Source organism: Trichomycterus rosablanca, chromosome 17, assembly GCF_030014385.1.
Source record: "Trichomycterus rosablanca isolate fTriRos1 chromosome 17, fTriRos1.hap1, whole genome shotgun sequence".
Lineage (NCBI taxonomy): Eukaryota > Metazoa > Chordata > Actinopteri > Siluriformes > Trichomycteridae > Trichomycterus > Trichomycterus rosablanca.
This window is the reverse complement of record NC_086004.1, coordinates 12,376,428-12,399,755: the sequence shown is the minus strand read 5'-3', so window position 1 is coordinate 12,399,755 and position 23,328 is coordinate 12,376,428. Positions and strand designations below refer to the sequence as shown.

Sequence of the window (23,328 nt, the reverse complement as noted above, 5' to 3'; positions counted from 1 at the left end):
TTTCATCCACGTCACACTGGATATCTTCCCTTGCAATGCAGCGTGGAAAGAATCTCCTGGAGTGCCTAATCCAGCCTCTGCAGGCATCTGCTGTGATATCCTCACAAGCCGCATCCATGGCAGTCAGCAGGTTCATCTGGGTGTGCGGCTGGTGATCGTACACCTTCCATCTCCAGGCTGAGAAGAACTCCTCAATTGGGTTCAGGAATGGGGAGTAGGGTGGGAGGAATTCCATCAGCATTCTATAATGAATGGCAAACCATTGCCTGATGGTGTTAGAGTGGCATGGACTCTCCTACCTCTTCCTCTGTTTTGTCCCCTCATTGGCTGTTCACCCTGTACACGGCCTTGTCTTTTCATTGTGAGACTTTGTGACATTGCAATGTTTTGTGTCTATATATGTTTGTCAATTGAAGGTTCATGAGATGTACCTCTGACCTATGGTCGAGAGCTGTTTGACCATTGGTTGATCTAAACCTTCACAAATTCCCCTTCTTAACTGAAAGCCAAGATTCACCTGAGAACAATTTAATCAATTTATAATAAATTACCAAAATTTACCAAAAAAGTTTCATAGAAATGTACAAATTATGCCTGAGAGATTATGACAACATGTTCAGCACTTTTGCATGTAATGACCTAGGCAATGACCCAAAGCCTAAATGTTTTGGAGGGTAAGACAATTCAACAGACAATCAGTAGAACACATTTTGATAAACATGACATAAGCAATTGATAATGCAAAAAACAGCAGACAATTGTACATGACCATTTGCATGAATGTACAAAAGCATTTGCAAAATGTGAAACACAATGAGAAAAGCTATTATGATCTGCACAAGTGACAAGGAGATGTGGAGATTGAATGAACAGTTTTGAGAATTTCAATTCTGATTTGAGAAATGAACCAAATCGACTGAGAAAACTGTAATGTTATGGCTGATCAGTGTAAGTTATTGATAAATAAAATACTTTGAAATTTATATATTACGTATATAATTTGTTTAGTGTAAGCTATTAAATGTGTCCATATACATTAAACAGTGTTTAACACTATATACTATAACTTATACTGTATGCTATACTGGGTGGCTTAAGGGGTAGCACTGTCACCTCACAACAAGAAGGTCCTGGGTTCGAATTTACACTGATTAGACATAACATTAAAACCACCTGTCCATTTTATCAGCTCCACTTGCCATATAGAAGCACTTTGTAGTTCTACAATTACTGACTGTAATCCATCTGTCTCTCCGCATGCTGTGTCAGCCTCCTTTTATTCTGTTCTTCAATGGTCAGGATCCCCACAGAACCACCACAGAGCAGGTATTATTTGGGTGGTGGGTCATTCACAGCATTGCAGTGACACTGACATGGTGGTGGTATGTTACATTTACATTTTCAGCATTTAGCAGACGCTTTTATCCAAAGCGACTTACACAATGAGCTGAACACGATGAGCAATTGAGGGTTAAGGGCCTTGCTCAGGGAGGGTGGCGAGGCTTGAACCGGCAACCTTCTGTTTACTAGTGCAGTACCTTAACCACTGAGCTATCACTGCCCTTAGTGTGTGTTGTGCTGGTATGAGTGGATAAGACACAGCAGTGCGGAGTTTGCATGTTCTCCCCGTGTCCGCATGGGTTTTCTCCGGGTGCTCCGGTTTCCTCCCACAGTCCAAAAACATGCCGACCCCGCTACCGAACGAGAAAAAGGCCAAGGAAGAAAAAGAAGAAGATACTATATACTATACTATATATAACCACTATATCCTGATTAGTGGGGAGTCCCATACCAAAAGTGCAAAACGGAATACACCCAGGACAGTCCATCAAAGGGCAGCACACACATTTAAACAGCCTTTGGAAATAAACATAAACATTTTAATTTCTTCTTTGTTTGAATCAGTTGTTGAGCCATTTTCCTGGATGTTGAATAGTTGTGTATGAAATTAGACATCATTCAAATCTTAGCAACTAGATATCAAAAGGGCTTTGACCTAGCCTTGTCTTCTGACCTGAGAGTCCCATCTTCATTCTGTCATTCATTTCCATTTGGTTTCCCTGGTAGAGTACAGAAGTGGTTTACCATTGCTTTATTTAGCAGTTAAATTGATTTCACTCCCACAGTCCAAAGACATGCAAGTGAGGTGAATTGGAGACACTAAATTGTCCATGACTGTGTTCGATATAACCTTGTGAAATGATTAACCTTGTGGGATGAGTAACTACCGTTCCTGTCATGAATGTAACCAAAGAGTGTAAAATATGAGGTTAAAAAATCCTAATAAACAAACAAATCATCCATCTCTGACATCATCCTACACTGCTGCTGCCCAATATAGGTGGTACATTTAGTCAAGAGAGAACCTGACAGGAGATAAAACTCTAGGCAACATAGTAATAGAATTAAATTAATCAAAGACTAGACAGGCAGCTCAGGTGGCGCAGTGGTAAAAACACACGCTGGAACCAGAGCTGGGATCTCGAATACATCGTATCGAATCTCACCTCTGCTACCGGCTAAGGCTGAGCGGCCACATGAACAACGATTGGCCTGTTGTTCAGATATGGGTAGGACTAAGCCGGATGGGGTCTCTCTCCCATGACTGGTGCAATTACGACCTCTGCTGGCTGATTGATGGTGCCTGCACAGAGATGAGAAAAGAGTGCTCTCAGGGTGTGTCTCTCCGTACACAACACTGAGCTGCACTGCACTCGTCAAAGTGCAGGTGATAAAATGCCCACGTGTCGGAGGGGGCGTGGGTTAGCTTCCTTCTCCTCAGTCAGAGCGGGATCGGCATTGGTGGAGAGAAAGCATGACGCAATCGGGCAATTGGATGCGCTAAAAGGGAGAAAAAGGGGAGAAAGGTGTAGAGTGCATAGGAAAAATTAGTATATTCAAATTGAGAATGCAAACAGGGAAAAATGTTTTACTTCTTCCAGTTTTCAAGTATTCAAATTTACGTTCATAATATTTTTCATTCATTTATTTTCTAAAAAAAATGAGTATTCTGTACAAAGATGGTGGTCGTTCTTATATAAGAAATTAGCTACTGTACAAGATGTCTTGATGTTAACAGTTTTTATACCAGGCGACAGCTGTGCGGAAAGCTTTGTAGACAGTGGGATTTTGTGTACAGATGAGCCCTCCACCTCTCCATGCCTGCGCAGTCTCTCTGTTCAAGTCCCCCAAACAAGCCCACTGGGCTTTAAAATTCCAAGATACACACCACTTAGAGTGGTCATCATAAGAGCTGAAAATCACAGATCCAGGGAGTTGGACCCTCCTGATGTTCATTGCATGGAAAGGGAGAGAGCAGTTGGAGGGAAGCTGGTGGGGTTCTCGCTGCCATGATTCCACCAGCAAGTCTGCACTCAGTGTCTGTGCTACCCAGCCAGCATAGATGTCTGGTGGAGAAAGTTAATACACATAAGACAGTGATTAGACAACAATGAAAGGAAAAAGCAATAAGAAGCAATAATTGTTCAGGGAAAATAGAGGAGCTTCATACAATCGCTAGTGTCAAAATGACTAAATATCACTTTGTACATAGCCATAGCAAACACCTCAAACATTTCTGTCAGTACAGTTGAACCTATAACGTGGCAAAAAGGCATCCCTAGAAAAGTGCACCACACACAGATTCACAAGGTGCTTTTAGTAAGAAAAAAGTTGCAGGATGAACTAAAGGAAGCAAGAACAACAGTTACACAAATAAAGATAGATAGATAGATAGATAGATAGATAGATAGATAGATAGATAGATAGATAGATAGATAGATAGATAGATAGATAGATAGATAGATAGACAGAAAGACAGAAAGACGGACGGACAGACGGACAGACAGACAGATGAATAGATAGACAGAAAGACGGACGGACAGACAGACAGACAGACGAATAGATAGATAGATAGATAGATAGATAGATAGATAGATAGATAGATAGATAGATAGATAGATAGATAGACAGACAGACAGACAGAGACAGACAGACAGACAGACAAATGGACGGACAGATAGATAGACACATGGATAGACAGATAGATAGATAGATAGATAGATGGACGGACAGACAGACAGACAGACGTACGGACAGACAGATAGATGAATGGACGGATAGATAGATAGATAGACAGATGAATAGATAGACAGAAATACGGACGGACAGACGGACAGACAGACAGATGAATAGATAGACAGAAAGACGGACGGACGGACGGACAGACAGACAGACGAATAGATAGATAGATAGATAGATAGATAGATAGATAGATAGATAGATAGATAGATAGATAGATAGATAGATAGATAGATTAGATGGACGGACGGACGGACGGACAGACAGACAGACAGACAGACAGACAGACAGACAGACAGACAGACAGACAGACAGACGAATAGATAGATAGATAGATAGATAGATAGATAGATAGATAGATAGATAGATAGATAGATAGATAGATAGATAGATAGATAGATAGGGACGGACGGACGGACAGACAGACAGACAGATAAATGGACGGACAGATAGATAGACACATAGATAGATAGATAGATAGATGGATAGACGGATAGACGGATAGACGGACAGACGGACAGACGGACAGACGGACAGACGGACAGACAGACAGACAGACAGACAGATAGATAGATAGATAGATAGATAGATACAGTGTATCACAAAAGTGAGTACACCCCTCACATTTCTGCAAATATTTCATTATATCTTTTCATGGGACAACACTATAGAAATAAAACTTGGATATAACTTAGAGTAGTCAGTGTACAACTTGTATAGCAGTGTAGATTTACTGTCTTCTGAAAATAACTCGACACACAGCCATTAATGTCTAAATAGCTGGCAACATAAGTGAGTACACCCCACAGTGAACATGTCCAAATTGTGCCCAAAGTGTCAATATTTTGTGTGACCACCATTATTATCCAGCACTGCCTTAACCCTCCTGGGCATGGAATTCACCAGAGCTGCACAGGTTGCTACTGGAATCTTCTTTCACTCCTCCATGATGACATTACGGAGCTGGTGGATGTTAGACACCTTGAACTCCTCCACCTTCCACTTGAGGATGCGCCACAGGTGCTCAATTGGGTTTAGTCCATCACCTTTACCTTCAGCTTCCTCAGCAAGGCAGTTGTCATCTTGGAGGTTGTGTTTGGGGTCGTTATCCTGTTGGAAAACTGCCATGAGGCCCAGTTTTCGAAGGGAGGGGATCATGCTCTGTTTCAGAATGTCACAGTACATGTTGGAATTCATGTTTCCCTCAATGAACTGCAGCTCCCCAGTGCCAGCAACACTCATGCAGCCCAAGACCATGATGCTACCACCACCATGCTTGACTGTAGGCAAGATACAGTTGTCTTGGTACTTCTCACCAGGGCGCCGCCACACATGCTGGACACCATCTGAGCCAAACAAGTTTATCTTGGTCTCGTCAGACCACAGGGCATTCCAGTAATCCATGTTCTTGGACTGCTTGTCTTCAGCAAACTGTTTGCGGGCTTTCTTGTGCGTCAGTTTCCTTCTGGGATGACGACCATGCAGACCGAGTTGATGCAGTGTGCGGCGTATGGTCTGAGCACTGACAGGCTGACCTCCCACGTCTTCAACCTCTGCAGCAATGCTGGCAGCACTCATGTGTCTATTTTTTAAAGCCAACCTCTGGATATGACGCCGAACACGTGGACTCAACTTCTTTGGTCGACCCTGGCGAAGCCTGTTCCGAGTGGAACCTGTCCTGGAAAACCGCTGTATGACCTTGGCCACCATGCTGTAGCTCAGTTTCAGGGTGTTAGCAATCTTCTTATAGCCCAGGCCATCTTTGTGGAGAGCAACAATTCTATTTCTCACATCCTCAGAGAGTTCTTTGCCATGAGGTGCCATGTTGAATATCCAGTGGCCAGTATGAGAGAATTGTTCCCAAAACACCAAATTTAACAGCCCTGCTCCCCATTTACACCTGGGACCTTGACAAATGACACCAGGGAGGGACAACGACACATTTGGGCACAATTTGGACATGTTCACTGTGGGGTGTACTCACTTATGTTGCCAGCTATTTAGACATTAATGGCTGTGTGTTGAGTTATTTTCAGAAGACAGTAAATCTACACTGCTATACAAGCTGTACACTGACTACTCTAAGTTATATCCAAGTTTCATGTCTATAGTGTTGTCCCATGAAAAGATATAATGAAATATTTGCAGAAATGTAAGGGGTGTACTCACTTTTGTGATACACTGTAGATAGATAGATAGATAGATAGATAGATAGATTAGATGGACGGACAGACAGACAGACAGACGAATAGATAGATAGATAGATAGATAGATAGATAGATAGATAGATAGATAGATAGATAGATAGATAGATAGATAGATAGATAGATAGGGACGGACGGACGGACGGACAGACAGACAGACAGATAAATGGACGGACAGATAGATAGACACATAGATAGATAGATAGATAGATAGATAGATAGATAGATAGATAGATAGATAGATAGATAGATAGATAGATAGATAGATAGATGGATAGACGGACAGACAGACAGACAGACAGACAGACAGATAGATAGATAGATAGATAGATAGATGGGTGAATGGATGGATGAATGGACGGACGGATGGATAGACGGACGGACAGACAGACAGACAGATCGATAGATAGATAGATAGATAGATAGACAGATAGACTGATAGACTGATAGGTAGATATATAGATTTTCTTACCATCAACATAACTGTGAGATTTAGCAAAATTGAGAAACACCTCTCCATTGGATGACAGCAGCTTCTCAAGCCTTCTCCTTGGGGTAACAGACAGTGGTTTGCCAGCACAGATCTGTAACATGACTGTGAAGTCTATAGAAAATGCTTCAGGCACCGAGCAGTTGTATGCATGGGGATAAACATAGGCCAGTTGTTGTGCTGTTAAAACATGTGCAGAGACATATTTCATTAAAATCACTAGCAATGGTTATTATTGGTATGGAACATGAATATACTTTGCTATTTATATAAGAACTTGGTGTGATTCCATGACAGTTGTTCATTATGTTTGCTTACATATTTTTTGGAACTGTGTGTAGTTGTAGGTGGTACACAGAACAGTCTGGCCAAAGAGTTTTCCAGTGGAGGGATAGTCAAACCCTTTTTCGGGGAATGGTGGAAAGTGAGGAATGCTGTGTGATATCCAAAATCCCTGAGACTGGTCGAATAGCAATGCCCCTACAGAACAGACATCATATTCTTTAGACTTAATTAATAATTTATTAATAATTTAACCACAATTCATTACATCAGTTAACCATAATTCATTAAAGCCTCCTGATTTGTAAATATTTGCTTGCTGTCCACAAGTATGCACCAGAGGAAAGATCCTGTGTACATAAACCCCCTATATCTGATGTGAAGGGGTGTCAACAAAGCTCAGTCAACAGCATTTATCAGTGCTCTTTGTACTAGAACTGTCCTCTTCAAAAGTAGCTAAACATTGCACAGTCATATTAAAAAAAAAAACAACTGCTGTACAACTGTACCTGTACAACTGCTCATTCGTGGAATTATCAGCCAAATATTTGGCAGCAGCACAATGCATTCAATCATACAGACATTGTAGGTGGATCAAACATCAGAATAAGTTTGACTTATACATGGCATTTGACTTATACATGGGTGTTAGCTGGTTGTTGGTATCACTAGGTTGGTTTGAGAGTTTTAGAAACCGCCAGTATCTCTGGATTTTCATCAACAATAGTCTACATAAAATGATGAACAGAAAAACAAACAGTGAGCAATTTTGCAGATATCCTTAAAGATAGGGGTCAAAGGAGAATGGCCAGACTTGTTCAGAACTACCTTGAGGCAGAAAGGCGTGTTTTGCATTCTAAGATGCCTTTTTGCTAAACACTGTAGCCTTTTTGTCAGCTTGAACTGGTCTAGCCATTCTCTTCTGACATCTTATTATCAGGAAACTGCTTCTCACTGGATGTTTTTTTTTTCACACCAGTCTATATGACCTTATTGATATAGACAAACTGTAGACACATCACTGGCTAACTGGACTACACACTGATCAGCCATAATGTTAAAACCACCTTCTTGTTTCTACACTCACTGTCCATTTTATCAGCTCCACTTACCATATAGGAGCACTTTGTAGTTCTACAATTACTGACAGTAGTCTATCTGTTTCTCTGCATGCGTTGTTAGCCCCCTTTCATGCTGTTCTTCAATGGTCAGGACTCTCCCAGGACCACTGCAGAGCAGGTATTATTTGGGTGGTGGATCATTCTCAGCACTGCTGTGACACTGACATGATGGTGGCGTGTTAGTGTGTGTTGTGCTGGTATGAGTGGATAAGACACAGCAGCGCTGATGGAGTTTTTAAACACCTCACTGTCACTGCTGGACCGAGAATAGTCCATCTACCAAAAATATCCAGCCAACAGCGCCCTGTGGGCAGCGTCCTGTAACCACTGAAGGTGGTCTAGAAGGTCTAGAAGATGAACAACTCAAACAGCAGCAATAGATGAGCGATCGTCTCTGACCTTACAAGGTGGACCAACTAGGTAGGAGTGTCTAATAGAGTGGACAGTGAGTGGACATGGTATTTAAAAACTCCAGCAGCGCTGCTGTGAAAGCAGGCTAAAAAAAGTATGTAGAGAAATAGACGGACAGTCAGTAATTATATAACTTCAAAGTGCTTCTATATGGTAAGCGGAGCTGATAAAATGGACAGTGAGTGTAGAAACAAGGAGGTGGTTTTAATGTTATGGCTGATAATGAAAAGAGAATTGGACCCAAGACAGATTCTTGAGGAACCCCACACTTAAATGGAACACTTAAAAAGAAGGGGGAAAGCGGGGCAATGGGTAAAAAAATCTTGTTAAGGGATGAATAATTATCATGTAAACTGACTCTGTCTTTGAATCCCTTTAGAATCCCTGACATAAATAAAACAGTACTATTATTTATGTTTTTCAATTCTGAATAAAAATGTAAAATAATACATGAAATATAAAGCATAAGTACCTTTTGAATGTCCATAATTGTTTTCGTATTTAAGATCTGGAGGTGCATCATTGTAGAGCATGTATGCAGAGCTATTTGACTGAAAAACAATAACACATTGCAAACAAAATGACTTTATAACAAGAAAAAGCAGGAGTAGGCAAAGTAGTAGGTAGGGTTACACTAAACTATGGGCGTAAACTATTTTGTATACATTTACAGCATTTAGCAACTTACAGCTGTGAGAGTATACAATCTAAGCAATAGAGGGTTAGGGCCTTGCTCAAGGACCCAACAGTGGCAACCTGGCAGTGGTGGGGCTTGGACCAGCAACCTTCTGATTACTAGTACTAGGTACTGGAGCTTTTCCCAACTTTTTAATGGGCACAAGGCACACAGTAACATCCTGGACAGGGTGCCAGTCCATCGCAGAGCAGACACACATACATACACACATTCACCTATAGGGCAATTCAGTGTCTCCAGTTAACCTGACTGCATGTTTTTGGACGTCTGCTAAATGTCTAAAATGTAAATGTAAATGGACTGTGGGAGGAAACCGGAGCAGACACAGGGAGAACATGCAAACTCCACACAGAAAGGTCCCGGACCGCCCCGCCTGGGGATCGAACCCAGGACCTTCTTGCAGTGAGGTGACAGCTACCCACTAAGCCACCGTGCCGCCCCAGGCTACAACTGTCTGTTATATTAAAGAAGCAAGAATGGTAACTGGAGTTAAGTAATATGATTAATAAGAAGCTAAATTGGAAGACAGAAAATGTAACCGGCAGCAGCACCACAGTATTAAGGAATTAATTAGCCCAAGGTCTAAAGAATCACAGTGGTTACTGTGCTGCCGTGTTGCTTATTTATGTGAATAAATGCTTTTGTTATATATATATATATATACAGTGTATCACAAAAGTGAGTACACCCCTCACATTTCTGCAGATATTTAAGTATATCCTTTCATGGGACACCACTGACAAAATGACACTTTGACACAATGAAAAGTAGTCTGTGTGCAGCTTATATAACAGTGTAAATTTATTCTTTCCTCAAAATAACTCAATATACAGCCATTAATGTCTAAACCACCGGCAACAAAAGTGAGTACACCCCTAAGAGACTACACCCCTAAATGTCCAAATTGAGCACTGCTTGTCATTTTCCCTGCAAAATGTCATGTGATTTGTTAGTGTTACTAGGTCTCAGGTGTGCATAGGGAGCAGGTGTGTTCAATTTAGTAGTACAGCTCTCACACTCTCTCATACTGGTCACTGAAAGTTCCAACATGGCACCTCATGGCAAAGAACTCTCTGAGGATCTTAAAAGACGAATTGTTGCGCTACATGAAGATGGCCAAGGCTACAAGAAGATTGCCAACACCCTGAAACTGAGCTGCAGCACAGTGGCCAAGATCATCCAGCGTTTTAAAAGAGCAGGGTCCACTCAGAACAGACCTCGCGTTGGTCGTCCAAAGAAGCTGAGTGCACGTGCTCAGCGTCACATCCAACTGCTGTCTTTGAAAGATAGGCGCAGGAGTGATGTCAGCATTGCTGCAGAGATTGAAAAGGTGGGGGGTCAGCCTGTCAGGGCTCAGACCATACGCTGCACACTACATTGGTCTGCATGGCTGTCACCCCAGAAGGAAGCCTCTTCTGAAGTCTCTACACAAGAAAGCCCGCAAACAGTTTGCTGAAGACATGTCAACAAAGGACATGGATTACTGGAACCATGTCCTATGGTCTGATGAGACCAAGATTAATTTGTTTGGTTCAGATGGTCTCAAGCATGTGTGGCGGCAATCAGGTGAGGAGTACAAAGATAAGTGTGTCATGCCTACAGTCAAGCATGGTGGTGGGAATGCCATGGTCTGGGGCTGCATGAGTGCAGCAGGTGTTGGGGAGTTACATTTCATTGAGGGACACATGAACTCCAATATGTACTGTGAAATACTGAAGCAGAGCATGATCCCCTCCCTCCGGAAACTGGGTCGCAGGGCAGTGTTCCAGCATGATAATGACCCCAAACACACCTCTAAGACGACCACTGCTTTATTGAAGAGGCTGAGGGTAAAGGTGATGGACTGGCCAAGCATGTCTCCAGACCTAAACCCAATAGAACATCTTTGGGGCATCCTCAAGCAGAAGGTGGAGGAGCGCAAAGTCTCAAATATCCGCCAGCTCCGTGATGTCGTCATGGAGGAGTGGAAAAGCATTCCAGTGGCAACCTGTGAAGCTCTGGTAAACTCCATGCCCAGGAGAGTTAAGGCAGTTCTGGGAAATAATGGTGGCCACACAAAATATTGACACATCAGGAACTTTCACTAAGGGGTGTACTCACTTTTGTTGCCGGTGGTTTAGACATTAATGGCTGTATATTGAGTTATTTTGAGGGAAGAATAAATTTACACTGTTATATAAGCTGCACACAGACTACTTTTCATTGTGTCAAAGTGTCATTTTGTCAGTGTTGTCCCATGAAAAGATATACTTAAATATCTGAAGAAATGTGAGGGGTGTACTCACTTTTGTGATACACTGTATATATATATATATTTTTAAATCAACAGCTTTATCCTGGTCAGGGTTGCAGCATGTCCAGTTTCACCAGGAAACACTGCAAGCAAGGCAGGAATACCCTGGACAGGACAATAGTCCATCACAGGGCTCCCTCAGACAATGCCCAGCCAACAGATAGAACCATTGAGATCCGAACACAGATCTTAGCATTGGTGGGCCAGTGTTATAGACTACTGCACCACCAGAGCGCAATAAATTAATGTATGAATGATACAGTCCTAATCATACACCAATCAGCCATAACATTAAAACCACCTCCTTGTTTCTACACTCACTGTCCATTTTATCAGCTCCACTTACCATATAGAAGCACTTTGTAGTTCCACAATTACTGACTGTAGTCCATCGGTTTCTCTGCATGCTTTGTTAGCCTCCTTTCATGCTGTTCAGGACTCTCTCAGGACCACCACAGTGCAGGTATTATTTAGGTGGTGGATCATTCTCAGCACTGCAGTGACAATGACATGGTGGTGGTGTGTTAGTGTGTGTTGTGCTGGTATGAGTGGATGACACAGCAGCGCTGCTGGAGTTTTTAAATACCGTGTCCACTCACTATCCACTCTATTAGACACTCCTACCTAGTTCCACCAAGGTCCACCTTGTAGATGTAAAGTCAGAGACGATCGCTCATCTATTGCTGCTGTTTGAGTTGGTCATCTTCTAGACCTTCATCAGTGGTCACAGGATGCTGCCCATGGGGCGCTGTCGGCTGAATATTCATGGTTGGTGGACTATTCTCAGTCCAGCAGTGACAGTGAGGTGTTTAAAAACTCCATCAGTGCTGCTGTGTCTTACCCACTCATACCAGCACAACACACACTAACACACCACCACCATGTCAGTGTCACTGCAGTGCTGAGAATGATCCACCACCCAAAAAATACCTGCTCTGTAGTGGGTCCTGACCATTAAAGAACAGCATGAAAGGGGGCTAACAAAGCATGCAGAGAAACAGATGGACTACAGTCAGTAATTGTAGAACTACAAAGTGCTAAAATGGACAGTGTGTGTAGAAACAAGGAGGTGGTTTTAATGTTATGGCTGATCGGTGTATACATCACAGTTGTTAAAAGCTGCACATACCTTGTAGCTCTTGTATAGCTGGTTGAGTGTTCTGCCTACAGCCCCTTCAGTAGTATTCACTGCATATCGACTCTTCTGCCAGGTCGATACCGAAGGATCCAAATACATGTACTCGACTCCGCTTCCCACATCACCCTTCTTATATTTTGGCAACTTGTACACAATGAACCTTATATTGTAAAAGCACAAGGAGAACATGTATTAAAGATCTTACTAAAACACACCAGAAATGAAGTTTAAAAGATTACCAGTGTTTACCAGTCTACAGGCTGCCCTTCTTCATTCAAGCAGCTGAATTCACCATTACATAGTGAACATGTCAGAAACACTTGGAGCAAAATCAAACAGAAACACCAGAACAAAAGCATTTTTATCTGTGTTAATGTGGAAAAAAGAAGTAGCTCATGCTCATATGGCTTCCTCACGATTAAGCAAGAATGAAAGTACCAATGTACGCTTGAAAAAAGGGAAGTTCAGTGTTTTGTCTCATGACTTCTTGGATGTCCGCTTAAACTTCTTCTAAGTACAAAAACATATACAACTGCTATCAGAAATGCACTATATTTTGTATTTATATTAAAGAAAATGAGTTTTAATACCACTCTGTACAATACATGAGTCACAATTGGTTCAGTGTTGTTTAAATGTTGTACTGCCACAACATTATACAGCTAAAGTCAAAATTTACATACAACGATCAGCCACAACATTAAAACCACCTCCATGTTTCTACACTCACTGATCATTTTATCAGCTCCACTTACCATACAGAAGCACTTTGTAGTTCTACAATTACTGACTGTAGTCCATCTGTTTCTCTGCATGCTTTGTTCGCCTTTCATGCTGTTCTTCAATGGTCAGGACTCTCCCAGGACCACTAGAGAGTAGGTATTATTTGGGTGGTGGGTCATTCTAAGCACTGCAGTGACAATGACATGGTGGTGGTGTGTCAGTGTGTGTTGTGCTGGTATGAGTGGAACAGACACAGCAATGTCACTGCTGGACTGAGAATAGTCCACCAACCAAAAACATCCAGCCAACAGCGCCCCGTGGGCAGCGTCTTGTGACCACTGATGAATGTCTAGAAGATGACCAACTCAAACAGCAGCAATAGATGAGCGATCGTCTCTGACTTTACATCTACAAGGTGGACCAACAAGGTAGGAGTGTCTAACAGAAAGGACAGTGAGTGACACAGTATTTAAAAGCTCCAGCAGCGCTGCTGTGTCTGATCCACTCATACCAGCACAACACACACTAACACACCACCACAATGTCATTATCACTGCAGTGCTGAGAATGATCCATCACCTAAATAATACCCGCTCTGTAGTGGTCCTGGGAGAGTCCTGATCATTGAAGAACAGGCTAAAGGAAGGCTAAAAATCCACGCAGAGAAAAAGATGAACTATATGGTAAGTTGAGCTGATAAAATGGACAGTGAGTGTAGAAACAAGGAGGTGGTTTTAATGTTATGGCTGATCAGTGTATAATAAGCTTCCAACTTTGAGGTAATAGTTTGTAGAATAGCTTTAAAAAAGTTTCGATGTATAACGCCAAATCTATAAAGAAATGGTTTTCCAACTCTGGTGAACTAGAACTTAAATGGCCAGCACAAAGACTCTTCAATTACATTTGGGATGAGTTGGATTGCCAAATGCAAGGCACACAATATACCCCAAAATTAGTGTATATATATTTTTTGCTATATATATTTGGAGAAAAGTCTCTTCAGAATGCGTAGTAGACGCTGGTATAGCAGTAACAGAGAGACCAACTTCTTATGCTTTACAGCACGTACACATTCATCGTTTAAATGTCCACGTACTTCTGGTCACGGAGTAGAATATTTACATAACCTTGAAATTCATATGAAAGCAAAAACATTTTTCCAATAGTGAATATACAGTACAACCAACCGAAATACTTGTTTTAAAGCAATTCAACCCTGACCATGGACATGACCATTTGGACCCATTGCAAAACACTAAACTGCAGGTGACACCACCCCCTAATATAATCATTTGTCTCCAGCGATTCAGCTCCTGGTGAAGATTCGAGAGGAAAGACACGCACTCGGAACACCAACTGACCAATATGACTACCTCAAACCAGGTAGAGAGCTCGATTTTACACTTAAAACGTCATTTTTATTGTAAATTTAATACTAAAATGTGAATTTTTTTAAATCCTCAGAATGTGGAGTTCGTGAGGACAGGGTATGGCAAGAATCACGTGAAGGTCATGTATATTCGTCGAGAAGGGACCTACCACTACATAGTCGAGTTGAAAGCAGATGTGCAGCTAACGTTAAGCTCGAAGAATGATTACCTGACTGGAGACAACTCGGACATCATCCCTACTGACACTATCAAAAACACTGTTCATGCTCTGGCCAAGCTGAAAGGGGTAGGTCTGACCATCGTAGACATATATTACAGATATAAAATTATGAGTAGTTAATTAAAGCATGTACACAAAGTGTCAATGGAAGATCTCTGATGTAGAAAATGTGGTAAATGTTGACTCATTAGACTTCTTACATCAAGTTATGCATCTTCACACATTTTACTGAATGGTAACCCAGCCTTTTAATTTTAACTCACAACATACAGTTTTAGTATGTTGACTGGGGCATACGGTGCTAATTGTACTGCTGTCGTAGCCCAGCATCTTGTCATCATCTTTGACCATCTTTTAAGGTTCTTTGAAATGTGTTTTGGGGTGCCTTGTTATAGGAAAGCTCACCTTCAACCAACCTGTCAGTCTAAGGTCCATAATTAAAACTCTTGACTTGCTCAGGGGTTCAGATACTGACAGATTAACCAATGTTTTAAAAGACACTCAAAGGTACAACTGTATTTTCAATAATATTTTCACAGGGTTCACAAACTTTTTCTTGAAGCTATATAAAGTTAAAATAAACATTAATGTTTGCATATACACTGATCATCCATAACATTAAAACCACCTCCTTGTTTCTACACTCACTGTCCTTTTTATCAGCTCCACTTACCATATAGAAGCACTTTGTAATTCTACAATTACTGACTGTAGTCCATCTGTTTCTCTGCATGCTTTGTTAGCCCCCTTTCATGCTGTTCTTCAATGGTCAGGACTCTCCCAGGACCACCACAGAGTAGGTATTATTTGGGTGGTGGGTGATTCTCAGCACTGCAGTGACACTGACATGGTGATGGTGTGTTAGTGTGTGTTGTGCTGGTATGAGTGGATCAGACACAGCAATGCTAATGGAGTTTTTAATTTTTTTTTTAATATTGCTGGACCGAGAATAGTCCACCAACCAAAAATATTCAGCCAACAGCGCCACGTGGGCAGCGTCCTGTGACCACTGATGAAGGTCTAGAAGATGACCAACTCAAACAGCAGCAATAGATGAGCGATCGTCTTTGACTTTACATCTACAAGGTGGACCAACTAGGTAGGAGTGTCTAATAGAGTGGACGGTGAGTGGACACGGTATTTAAAAACTCCAGCAGCACTGCTGTGTCTCATCCACTCATACCAGCACAACACACACTAACACACCACCACCATGTCGGTGTCACTGCAGTGCTGAGAATGATCCACCACCTAAATAATACCTGCTCTGTGGTGGTCCCGACTATTGAAGAACAGGGTAAAAGCAGGTTAAAAAAAGTATGTAGAGAAACAGATGGACTACAGTCAGTAATTGTAGAACTACAAAGTGCTTCTATATGGTAAGTGGAGCTGATAAAATGGACAATGAGTTTAGGAACAAGGAGGTGGTTTTAATGTCATAGCTAATTAGTGTATATTCTTCTGTCTAGTTCTGTCTAGCATTTTTTTTTATGCTTAAAAACTGTCAACAAGGCAACAATAATTAGATGCTTTTCTGAAAAGGCTGCAGGTCTGTTTTTACAAAGATAGAAATCAGCTTTCCATATTCAGTGTTTTAAACGAAACTACAGATACTGCTCAATACCTACAATATATTGCCAAAAGTATGTAGACACCTGTAGGACTTAGCTTTTACATATACATTTTCGGCATTTAGCAGATGCTTTTATCCAAAGCGACTTACAGTACTGTGACAGTATACAATATAAGCAATTGAAGGTTGGAACAGTTGCAACCTGGCAGAGGTGGGGCTTGAACCGGCAACCTTCTGATTACTAGTCCAGTACCTTAACCACTTAACCACTCCATTGCAGCCATAACTCCTCCCGCACTTGTGAGGTAAAGCACTTATGTTGGATGAGATGACTTGTTTTGGCAATCAGCATTCCAATTCATTCCAAAGGTTCAGTTCAGGAGTTCTGTGCAGGTCTTTAAATGTACTCCATGCCAAAATCAAACCTGTCTTTATGCTCACAAATCTTTCTAAACCTGTTGCAACAAAGTAATTGATTTTTAACACCTTAGGTGTTAAGTGTGACAGAAATATCTGAGCTCATTATTCAGGAGGGGTACCAATATGATTGTAGCTATAAAGTATATCCTGGCAGCGGTGTAAGTGTATTTTATCTATTTTATTTTAAAGGGTATGTGTGTTTGTCTTTTCACAGGTCAGGACCATTGAGGGCTTTGCCCTGGACATCTGCAACCATTTCCTAACAGCGTTCAAACATGTCACACGAGCAAAGGTCAACATCGTGGAAGCTCCATGGAAGAGACTGGAAAAGGTGCTGCTAACATAAAAATGGCGATAAATAAACAGATCTTTTACTCATGACCATAGATTTTCTTAAATGTTGTATGTTATATAATATTTTTTTTTTTTTGCAGAATGGTGTTTTGCATTCCCATGCTTTCATCTTCTCTCCAGAATCCTGGCGATTCTGTGAGGTAGAACAGTATCGGAATGGTGAGTGAATTACTCACTAATAATTTTCACTTTTCTATTCTTTGGTGATTCTACAAGTGAACATTTTACCCTCTAAGTTGATTTGTTAGAAGCAGGAAAAATGGGCAAGCGTAAGGATTTGAGTGTGTTTGACAAGGGCCAAATTGTGATGGCCAGACGACTGGTTCAGAGCATGTCCAAAACTGCAGCTCTTGTGGGGTGTTCCCAGTCTGCAGTGGTCAGTATCTATCAACAGTGGTCCAAGGAAGGAACAGTGGTAAACCGCCGACAAGGTCATGGGCGGCCAAGGCTCACTGATGCACGTGGGGAGGGAAGGGTGGCCTGTGTGGTCCGATCCAACAGACGAGCTACTGTAGCTCAAATTGCTGAAGAAGTTAATGCTGGTTCTGATAGAAAGGTGTCAGACTCCATGCTTCGACGGGTCAGGGCTGTTTTGGCAGATCATAATGTTATGCCTGATCAGTGTATGTTTAACATTTTATTATTTTGTAATAAGATATTTTAAGATACTGTTCATCCCTACAGACAAACCAGTGATCCACAGTGGAATCCAGGACATGAAGGTTCTCAAGACCACACAGTCAGGCTTTGAAGGCTTTCTTAAAGACCGCTTCACTACTCTCCAAGAATCCAAGGACAGGATCTTCTGTACTACTGTCTACGCTAAGTGGCGTTACCACACGAGCCAGAACCCGAATTTTGACACTGCCTGGTAACTAGAACAAAAATCTAACATAAGCCTTAAGCCCTGGTGCTCTGTCCACAAAGAGCCAGTGTGGCAGCTGGAATTAATACTGGGAAAGCATCTTACTCTTGTTGGTAATATGCCGCCCAGGGCCACTGGACCTTTGTGGTTGAGATTGAGTACCAGTTGTCTAAATTATGATCTAATTAAAATGGGATAGATGGATGTATGTTGTTGTTGCAGGAATACAGTTAAGGACACAATCATCGAAAAGTTTGCTGGACCATATGTGCATGGGGAGTACTCACCCTCAGTTCAGAAGACTCTGTACGATACCCAAGTTCTTGTTCTTGACAGAATTCCTGAGGCAAGTCTCTTTTAAAGATTTGAATGTCAGTTCAACATCTTTAGATTAATCTAATAACACTGTTACATCATGCTTTTGCATCTTGTCTTATAGGTTGAGGAGATTGAAATCGTCATGCCCAATCAGCACTATTTCACAATCGACATGACAAAACTGGGGCTCTCCAATAGAGATGAGGTTGGTGTCTATAAAGCATTCATTTCTATAAAAAAAAATAATGTTATGATACACAATATTGCCAAAAGTATTCACTCACCCATCCAAATAACTGGTGTTCCAATCACTTCCATGGCCACAGGTGTATAAAACCAAGCACCTAGGCATGCAGACTGCTTCTACAAACATAAGTGAAAGAACGGGTCGCTCTCAGGAGCTCAGTGAATTCCAGCGTGGTACCGTGATAGGATGCCACCTGTGCAACAAGTCCAGTCGTGAAATTTCCTCGCTACTAAATATTCCACAGTCGACTGTCAGTGGTATTATAACAAAATGGAAGCGATTGGGAACGACAGCAAATGACAGAGCGGGGTCAGCGGATGCTGAGGCGCATAATGCACAGAGGTAGCCAACTGATGCAGTGGTGTAAAGCACACTGCCACGGGACTCCAGAGCAGTGAAGACGTGTTCTCTGGAGTGACGAATCTTGGTACTTGTCTGACTGCATTGTGCCAAGTGTAAAGTTTGGGAGAGGGGGGATTATGGTGTGGGGTTGTTTTTTTAGGAGCTGAGCTTCAGCATACCAAGAGATTTTGGACAATTTCATGCTCCCAACTTTGTGGGAACAGTTTGGGGATGGCCCCTTCCTGTTCTAACATGACTGCGCACCAGTGCACAAAGCAAGGTCCATAAAGACATGGATGAGCGAATTTGGTGTGGAAGAACTTGACTGGCCTGCACAGAGTACTGATCTCAACCCGATAGAACATCTTTGGGATGAATTAGAGCGGAGACTGCGAGCCAGGCCTTCTCGTCCAACATCAGTGTCTGACCTCACAAATGCGCTTCTGGAAGAAAATTCCCGTAAACACACTCCTAAACCTTGTGGAAAGCCTTCCCAGAAGAGTTGAAGCTGTTATAGCTGCAAAGGGTGGGTCGACATCATATTAAACCCTATGGATTAAGAATGGGACGTCACTCAAGTTCATATGCGTGTAAAGGCAGACGAGCGAATACTTTTGGCAATATAGTGTATATTTGATTTACTTGTTCGTACTTGTGATTTTGATTATTTAATGCAGAGAGATAATGGCTCTACACTGGTTCACTTGAGTCCTTTTTTGTTAGTTTTTAACCCTAGATAGTGATACAAATGGTTGTTGAATTTTTTTATGGAAATGCTTGATGAGTCAGATGACTATGATTCTCCAAAGGTCGGCGGAAATCACATTTGACAAAAAGTGTTGTGTAATATACTTAGTTTATCGGTCTATCATGCAAGTGTGACAATTTTGCAATAACTTGCAATCTGGAAAGTGAAAATGACTTTTTCACTCAACTATTGAATTTATTTTTAGGTTGACAAAGTCACCAATGCATTACTGTTCCTTTTTTTATTAAAACAAAGAAAAAAGATGACAAAGTAGCTTAAGATTAGCTCAACAAAAGTGATCAATTTACATGATACTCACTCAATTAGAGTCGGGGGCGGGGGGAAGGTGGGGGTTGGAGCCTATCCCAGTTTTTCAATGGGCGCAAGGCACACAGTAACACCCTGGAACGGGACGCCAGTCCATCGCAGGCCAGACACACATATACACACACACACCCATTCACCTATAGGGCAATTCAGTGTCTCCAATTAACCTGACTACATGTTTTTTTTGGACTGTGGGAGGAAACCGGAGCTCTCGGAGGAAACCCTCACAGACACGGGGAGAACATGCAAACTCCGCACAGAAAGAAACCCAGGACCTTCTTGCTGTGAAGCGACAGTGCTACCCACTGAGCCACCGTGCTGCCCTATTTACATGATACTTTAAGTATAAAATGACAAAGCTTCTGGAAATTAGCAATTAGGAAGCTAATGCTTACAGGCGAATATTGTTTTAGCATGACTGTGCCTCTGCTCAAAGCAAGGTCTATAAAGACTTAGTTCGATAAAGAGTGTGACCAACACCAATAATTATTATCATTTAAATTAAGAATAAAATACCACCTTTTTCTACTTGCGACCAACATGAGCTAGTTCAGTAGCTAATAGCAGTTAGCAGCTTACTTTTAGCTTTAAGATTTGCTTATGTTTCCTAAACAAATATTTATACATATTAATGGTCTATTTAACATTGGTTTGTTTCTGTGAAAGACTTTTAAATATCATTTTATTTAAAAGAACTTTCAAAAACGTAGGATGCAGTGGTGTAAAGTACGCCACCACTGGACTCTAGAGCAGTGGAGACGTGTTCTCTGGAGTGACGAATCACGCTTCTCCGTCTGGCAATCCGATGGACGAGTCTGGGTTTGGCGGTTGCCAGGAGAACGGTACTTGTCTGACTGCATTGTGCCGAGTGTAAAGTTTGGTGGAGGGGGGGTTATGGTGTGGGGTTGTCTTTCAGGAGTTGGGCTCGGCCCCTTAGTTCCAGTATAAGGAACTCTTAATGCTTCAGCATACCAAGAGATTTTGGACAATTTCATGCTCCCAACTTTGTGGGAACAGTTTGGGGATGGCCCCTTCCTGTTCTAACATGACTGCGCACCAGTGCACAAAGCAAGGTCCATAAAGACATGGATGAGCAAGTTTGGTGTGGAAGAACTTGACTGAGTCCTGACCTCAACCCGACAGAACACCTCTGGGATGAATTAAGAGTGGAGACTGTGAGCCAGGCCTTCTCGTCCAACATCAGTGTCTGACCTCACAAATGCGCTTCTGGAAGAATGGTCAAAAATTCCCATAAACACACTCCTAAACCTTGTAGAAAGCCTTCCCAGAAGAGTTAAAGCCATTATAGCCGTAAGGGTGGGCCGAAATATTAAACCTTATGGATTAAGAATGGGACGTCACTCAAGTTCATATGCGTGTAAAGGCAGACGAGCGAATACTTTTGGCAATATAGTGTATTTGTAAGCTCTGTTACATTCCTATCTTTAAGATCATGTAAGGTTTCTATACATCTCTTTCAGGTTCTGCTACCTCTTGATAATCCATCTGGAAACATCACAGGAACTGTATGCAGGAAGCCCCGAGCTAAACTGTGAAACTATCAAGAAAACCGAGACATCCACAAACAAAAGCATTATACAAATCTTTAATCACCTGCAAGAAAAAAGTAACCAATTTACACACAATTTTTGTTCAACCAATGTGAGTTAACAAAATAAATAAAAACAATTTATAATTGAAAACCTGAACTTGTTTAAATGCGGGTTAAAATGCAGTGGCTGCCACAAAAATACTCCTTTATAATAAATAATTGGTTTAATAAATAAAATAAAGGTGAGTGTAATTCCATAATTGACACAGTTCTGAACTGCTGTGGATAAGAATTTAGCACCTTGATGTGAAATAGCTTGGTACACTGATTTAATTTGATAGACACATTTAAAAAAAAAATACAATTGAACCCATTTAGATGGGATAAACACATATCCTTCACTGTACACAAAGTGGATTTATGGGTAATGCAAAAGCTGTTAAACAACTTGTTGCCGAAGTGGGCGAAATCAATTTTAAAGGATCTCTTGATGCATGCTCAATAATCCAGGTACACGAATCCACAAAGTTGAATCGGTTCACCTGGACACAAGTTTGTTGTAGAGATACGTTTGTGACTTCTTCAGTCTGAGCTGGTGGTGAATAACCCAGACATTATATGCATAACGACCGATCGCCGCACATTGCCCATTAATTACTATGGCCATGTGTGCCTTTCACATATGATTGGGGTATAGCTCCTATTACGGCGTTGTAAGAGGGTGAGAGATGTACTCTCAGGCCCCCTCCCCGGTTCAGGGATGCTGGTTTGAACGAGAAGTCAAAGAGGCAAGTGCAATGCAAAGCGTCAGATGCAGTGGTGTAAAGTACGCCACTACTGGACTCTAGAGCAGTGGAGACGTGTTCTCTGGAGTGACGAATCACGCTTCTCCATCTGGCAATCCGATGGACGAGTCTGGGTTTGCCGGTTGCCAGGAGAACGATACTTGTCTGACTGCATTGTGCCAAGTGTATAGTTTGGTGGAGGGGGGATTATGGTGTGGGGTTGATTTTCAGGAGTTAGTTCCAGTAAAAGGAACTCAATTTGGACAATTTCAAGCTTCCCAACACGACTGTGCATGAGTGCCTTTCACATATGATTGGGGTAAAGCTCCTATTACGGCGTTGTAAGATGGTGAGAGATGTACTCTCAGGTCCCCTCCCCGGTTCAGGGATGCTGGTTTGAACGAGGAGTCAAAGAGGCCATCTATGTGAAGAGGGAACGACCATCCCTGAATCGGGGAGGGGGCCTGAGAGTACATCTCTCACCATCTTACAACGCCGTAATAGGAGCTATACCCCAATCATATGTGAAAGGCACACATGACCATTGTAATTAATAGTCATTGTGATTTGCATATGGACCTGATCACCGGTTCCATTGTTATGCAATGTGCGGTGATCGGTCGTTTTGCAAATCGTCTGCATATAAGATTGGGGTATTCACCACCAGCTCAGACTGAAGAAGTCACTTGGAAGAGTGACGAAACGTATCTCTACAACAAACTTGTGTGAACTGATTCAACTTTGTGG

The 23,328-nt window shown here is 41.8% G+C and overlaps 2 protein-coding genes across 2 annotated transcripts; one reads left to right on the top strand and one right to left on the bottom strand.

Moving 5' to 3' along the window:
* Positions 1–2,902: 2,902 nt before the first annotated feature.
* dnase2b (deoxyribonuclease II beta) lies at positions 2,903–13,570 on the bottom strand. The gene is made up of 6 exons (XM_063012913.1): positions 12,966–13,570; positions 12,708–12,876; positions 9,061–9,139; positions 7,093–7,254; positions 6,757–6,954; positions 2,903–3,407 (listed from the first exon to the last, which is right to left on the bottom strand). The coding sequence occupies exons 1-6, from the start codon at positions 13,073–13,075 to the stop codon at positions 3,073–3,075; spliced, it is 1,053 nt and encodes a 350-aa protein (XP_062868983.1). The 5' UTR covers positions 13,076–13,570; the 3' UTR covers positions 2,903–3,072.
* A 1,171-nt stretch (positions 13,571–14,741) lies between these two features.
* Positions 14,742–21,947, top strand: uox (urate oxidase). The gene is made up of 8 exons (XM_063012426.1): positions 14,742–14,822; positions 14,904–15,116; positions 17,258–17,374; positions 17,478–17,556; positions 18,082–18,268; positions 18,485–18,608; positions 18,702–18,785; positions 21,726–21,947. The coding sequence occupies exons 1-8, from the start codon at positions 14,805–14,807 to the stop codon at positions 21,798–21,800; spliced, it is 897 nt and encodes a 298-aa protein (XP_062868496.1). The 5' UTR covers positions 14,742–14,804; the 3' UTR covers positions 21,801–21,947.
* The last annotated feature ends 1,381 nt before the right edge of the window (positions 21,948–23,328 follow it).

Excerpts from the sequence above, each read along its gene's own strand:
- dnase2b (XM_063012913.1), bottom strand. The coding sequence starts at position 13,075 with ATGCTTTTGTTCTGGTGTTTCTGTTTGATTTTGCTCCAAGTGTTTCTG. Across the intron at positions 9,140-12,707 it reads AGCTATACAAGAGCTACAAG|TCAAATAGCTCTGCATACAT; the intron begins GTATGTGCAGCT and ends ATTGTTTTTCAG. Across the intron at positions 6,955-7,092 it reads CACACAGTTCCAAAAAATAT|CACAACAACTGGCCTATGTT; the intron begins GTAAGCAAACAT and ends ATGTTTTAACAG.
- uox (XM_063012426.1), top strand. Across the intron at positions 18,269-18,484 it reads CCGAATTTTGACACTGCCTG|GAATACAGTTAAGGACACAA; the intron begins GTAACTAGAACA and ends TTGTTGTTGCAG. Across the intron at positions 18,786-21,725 it reads GGCTCTCCAATAGAGATGAG|GTTCTGCTACCTCTTGATAA; the intron begins GTTGGTGTCTAT and ends CATCTCTTTCAG.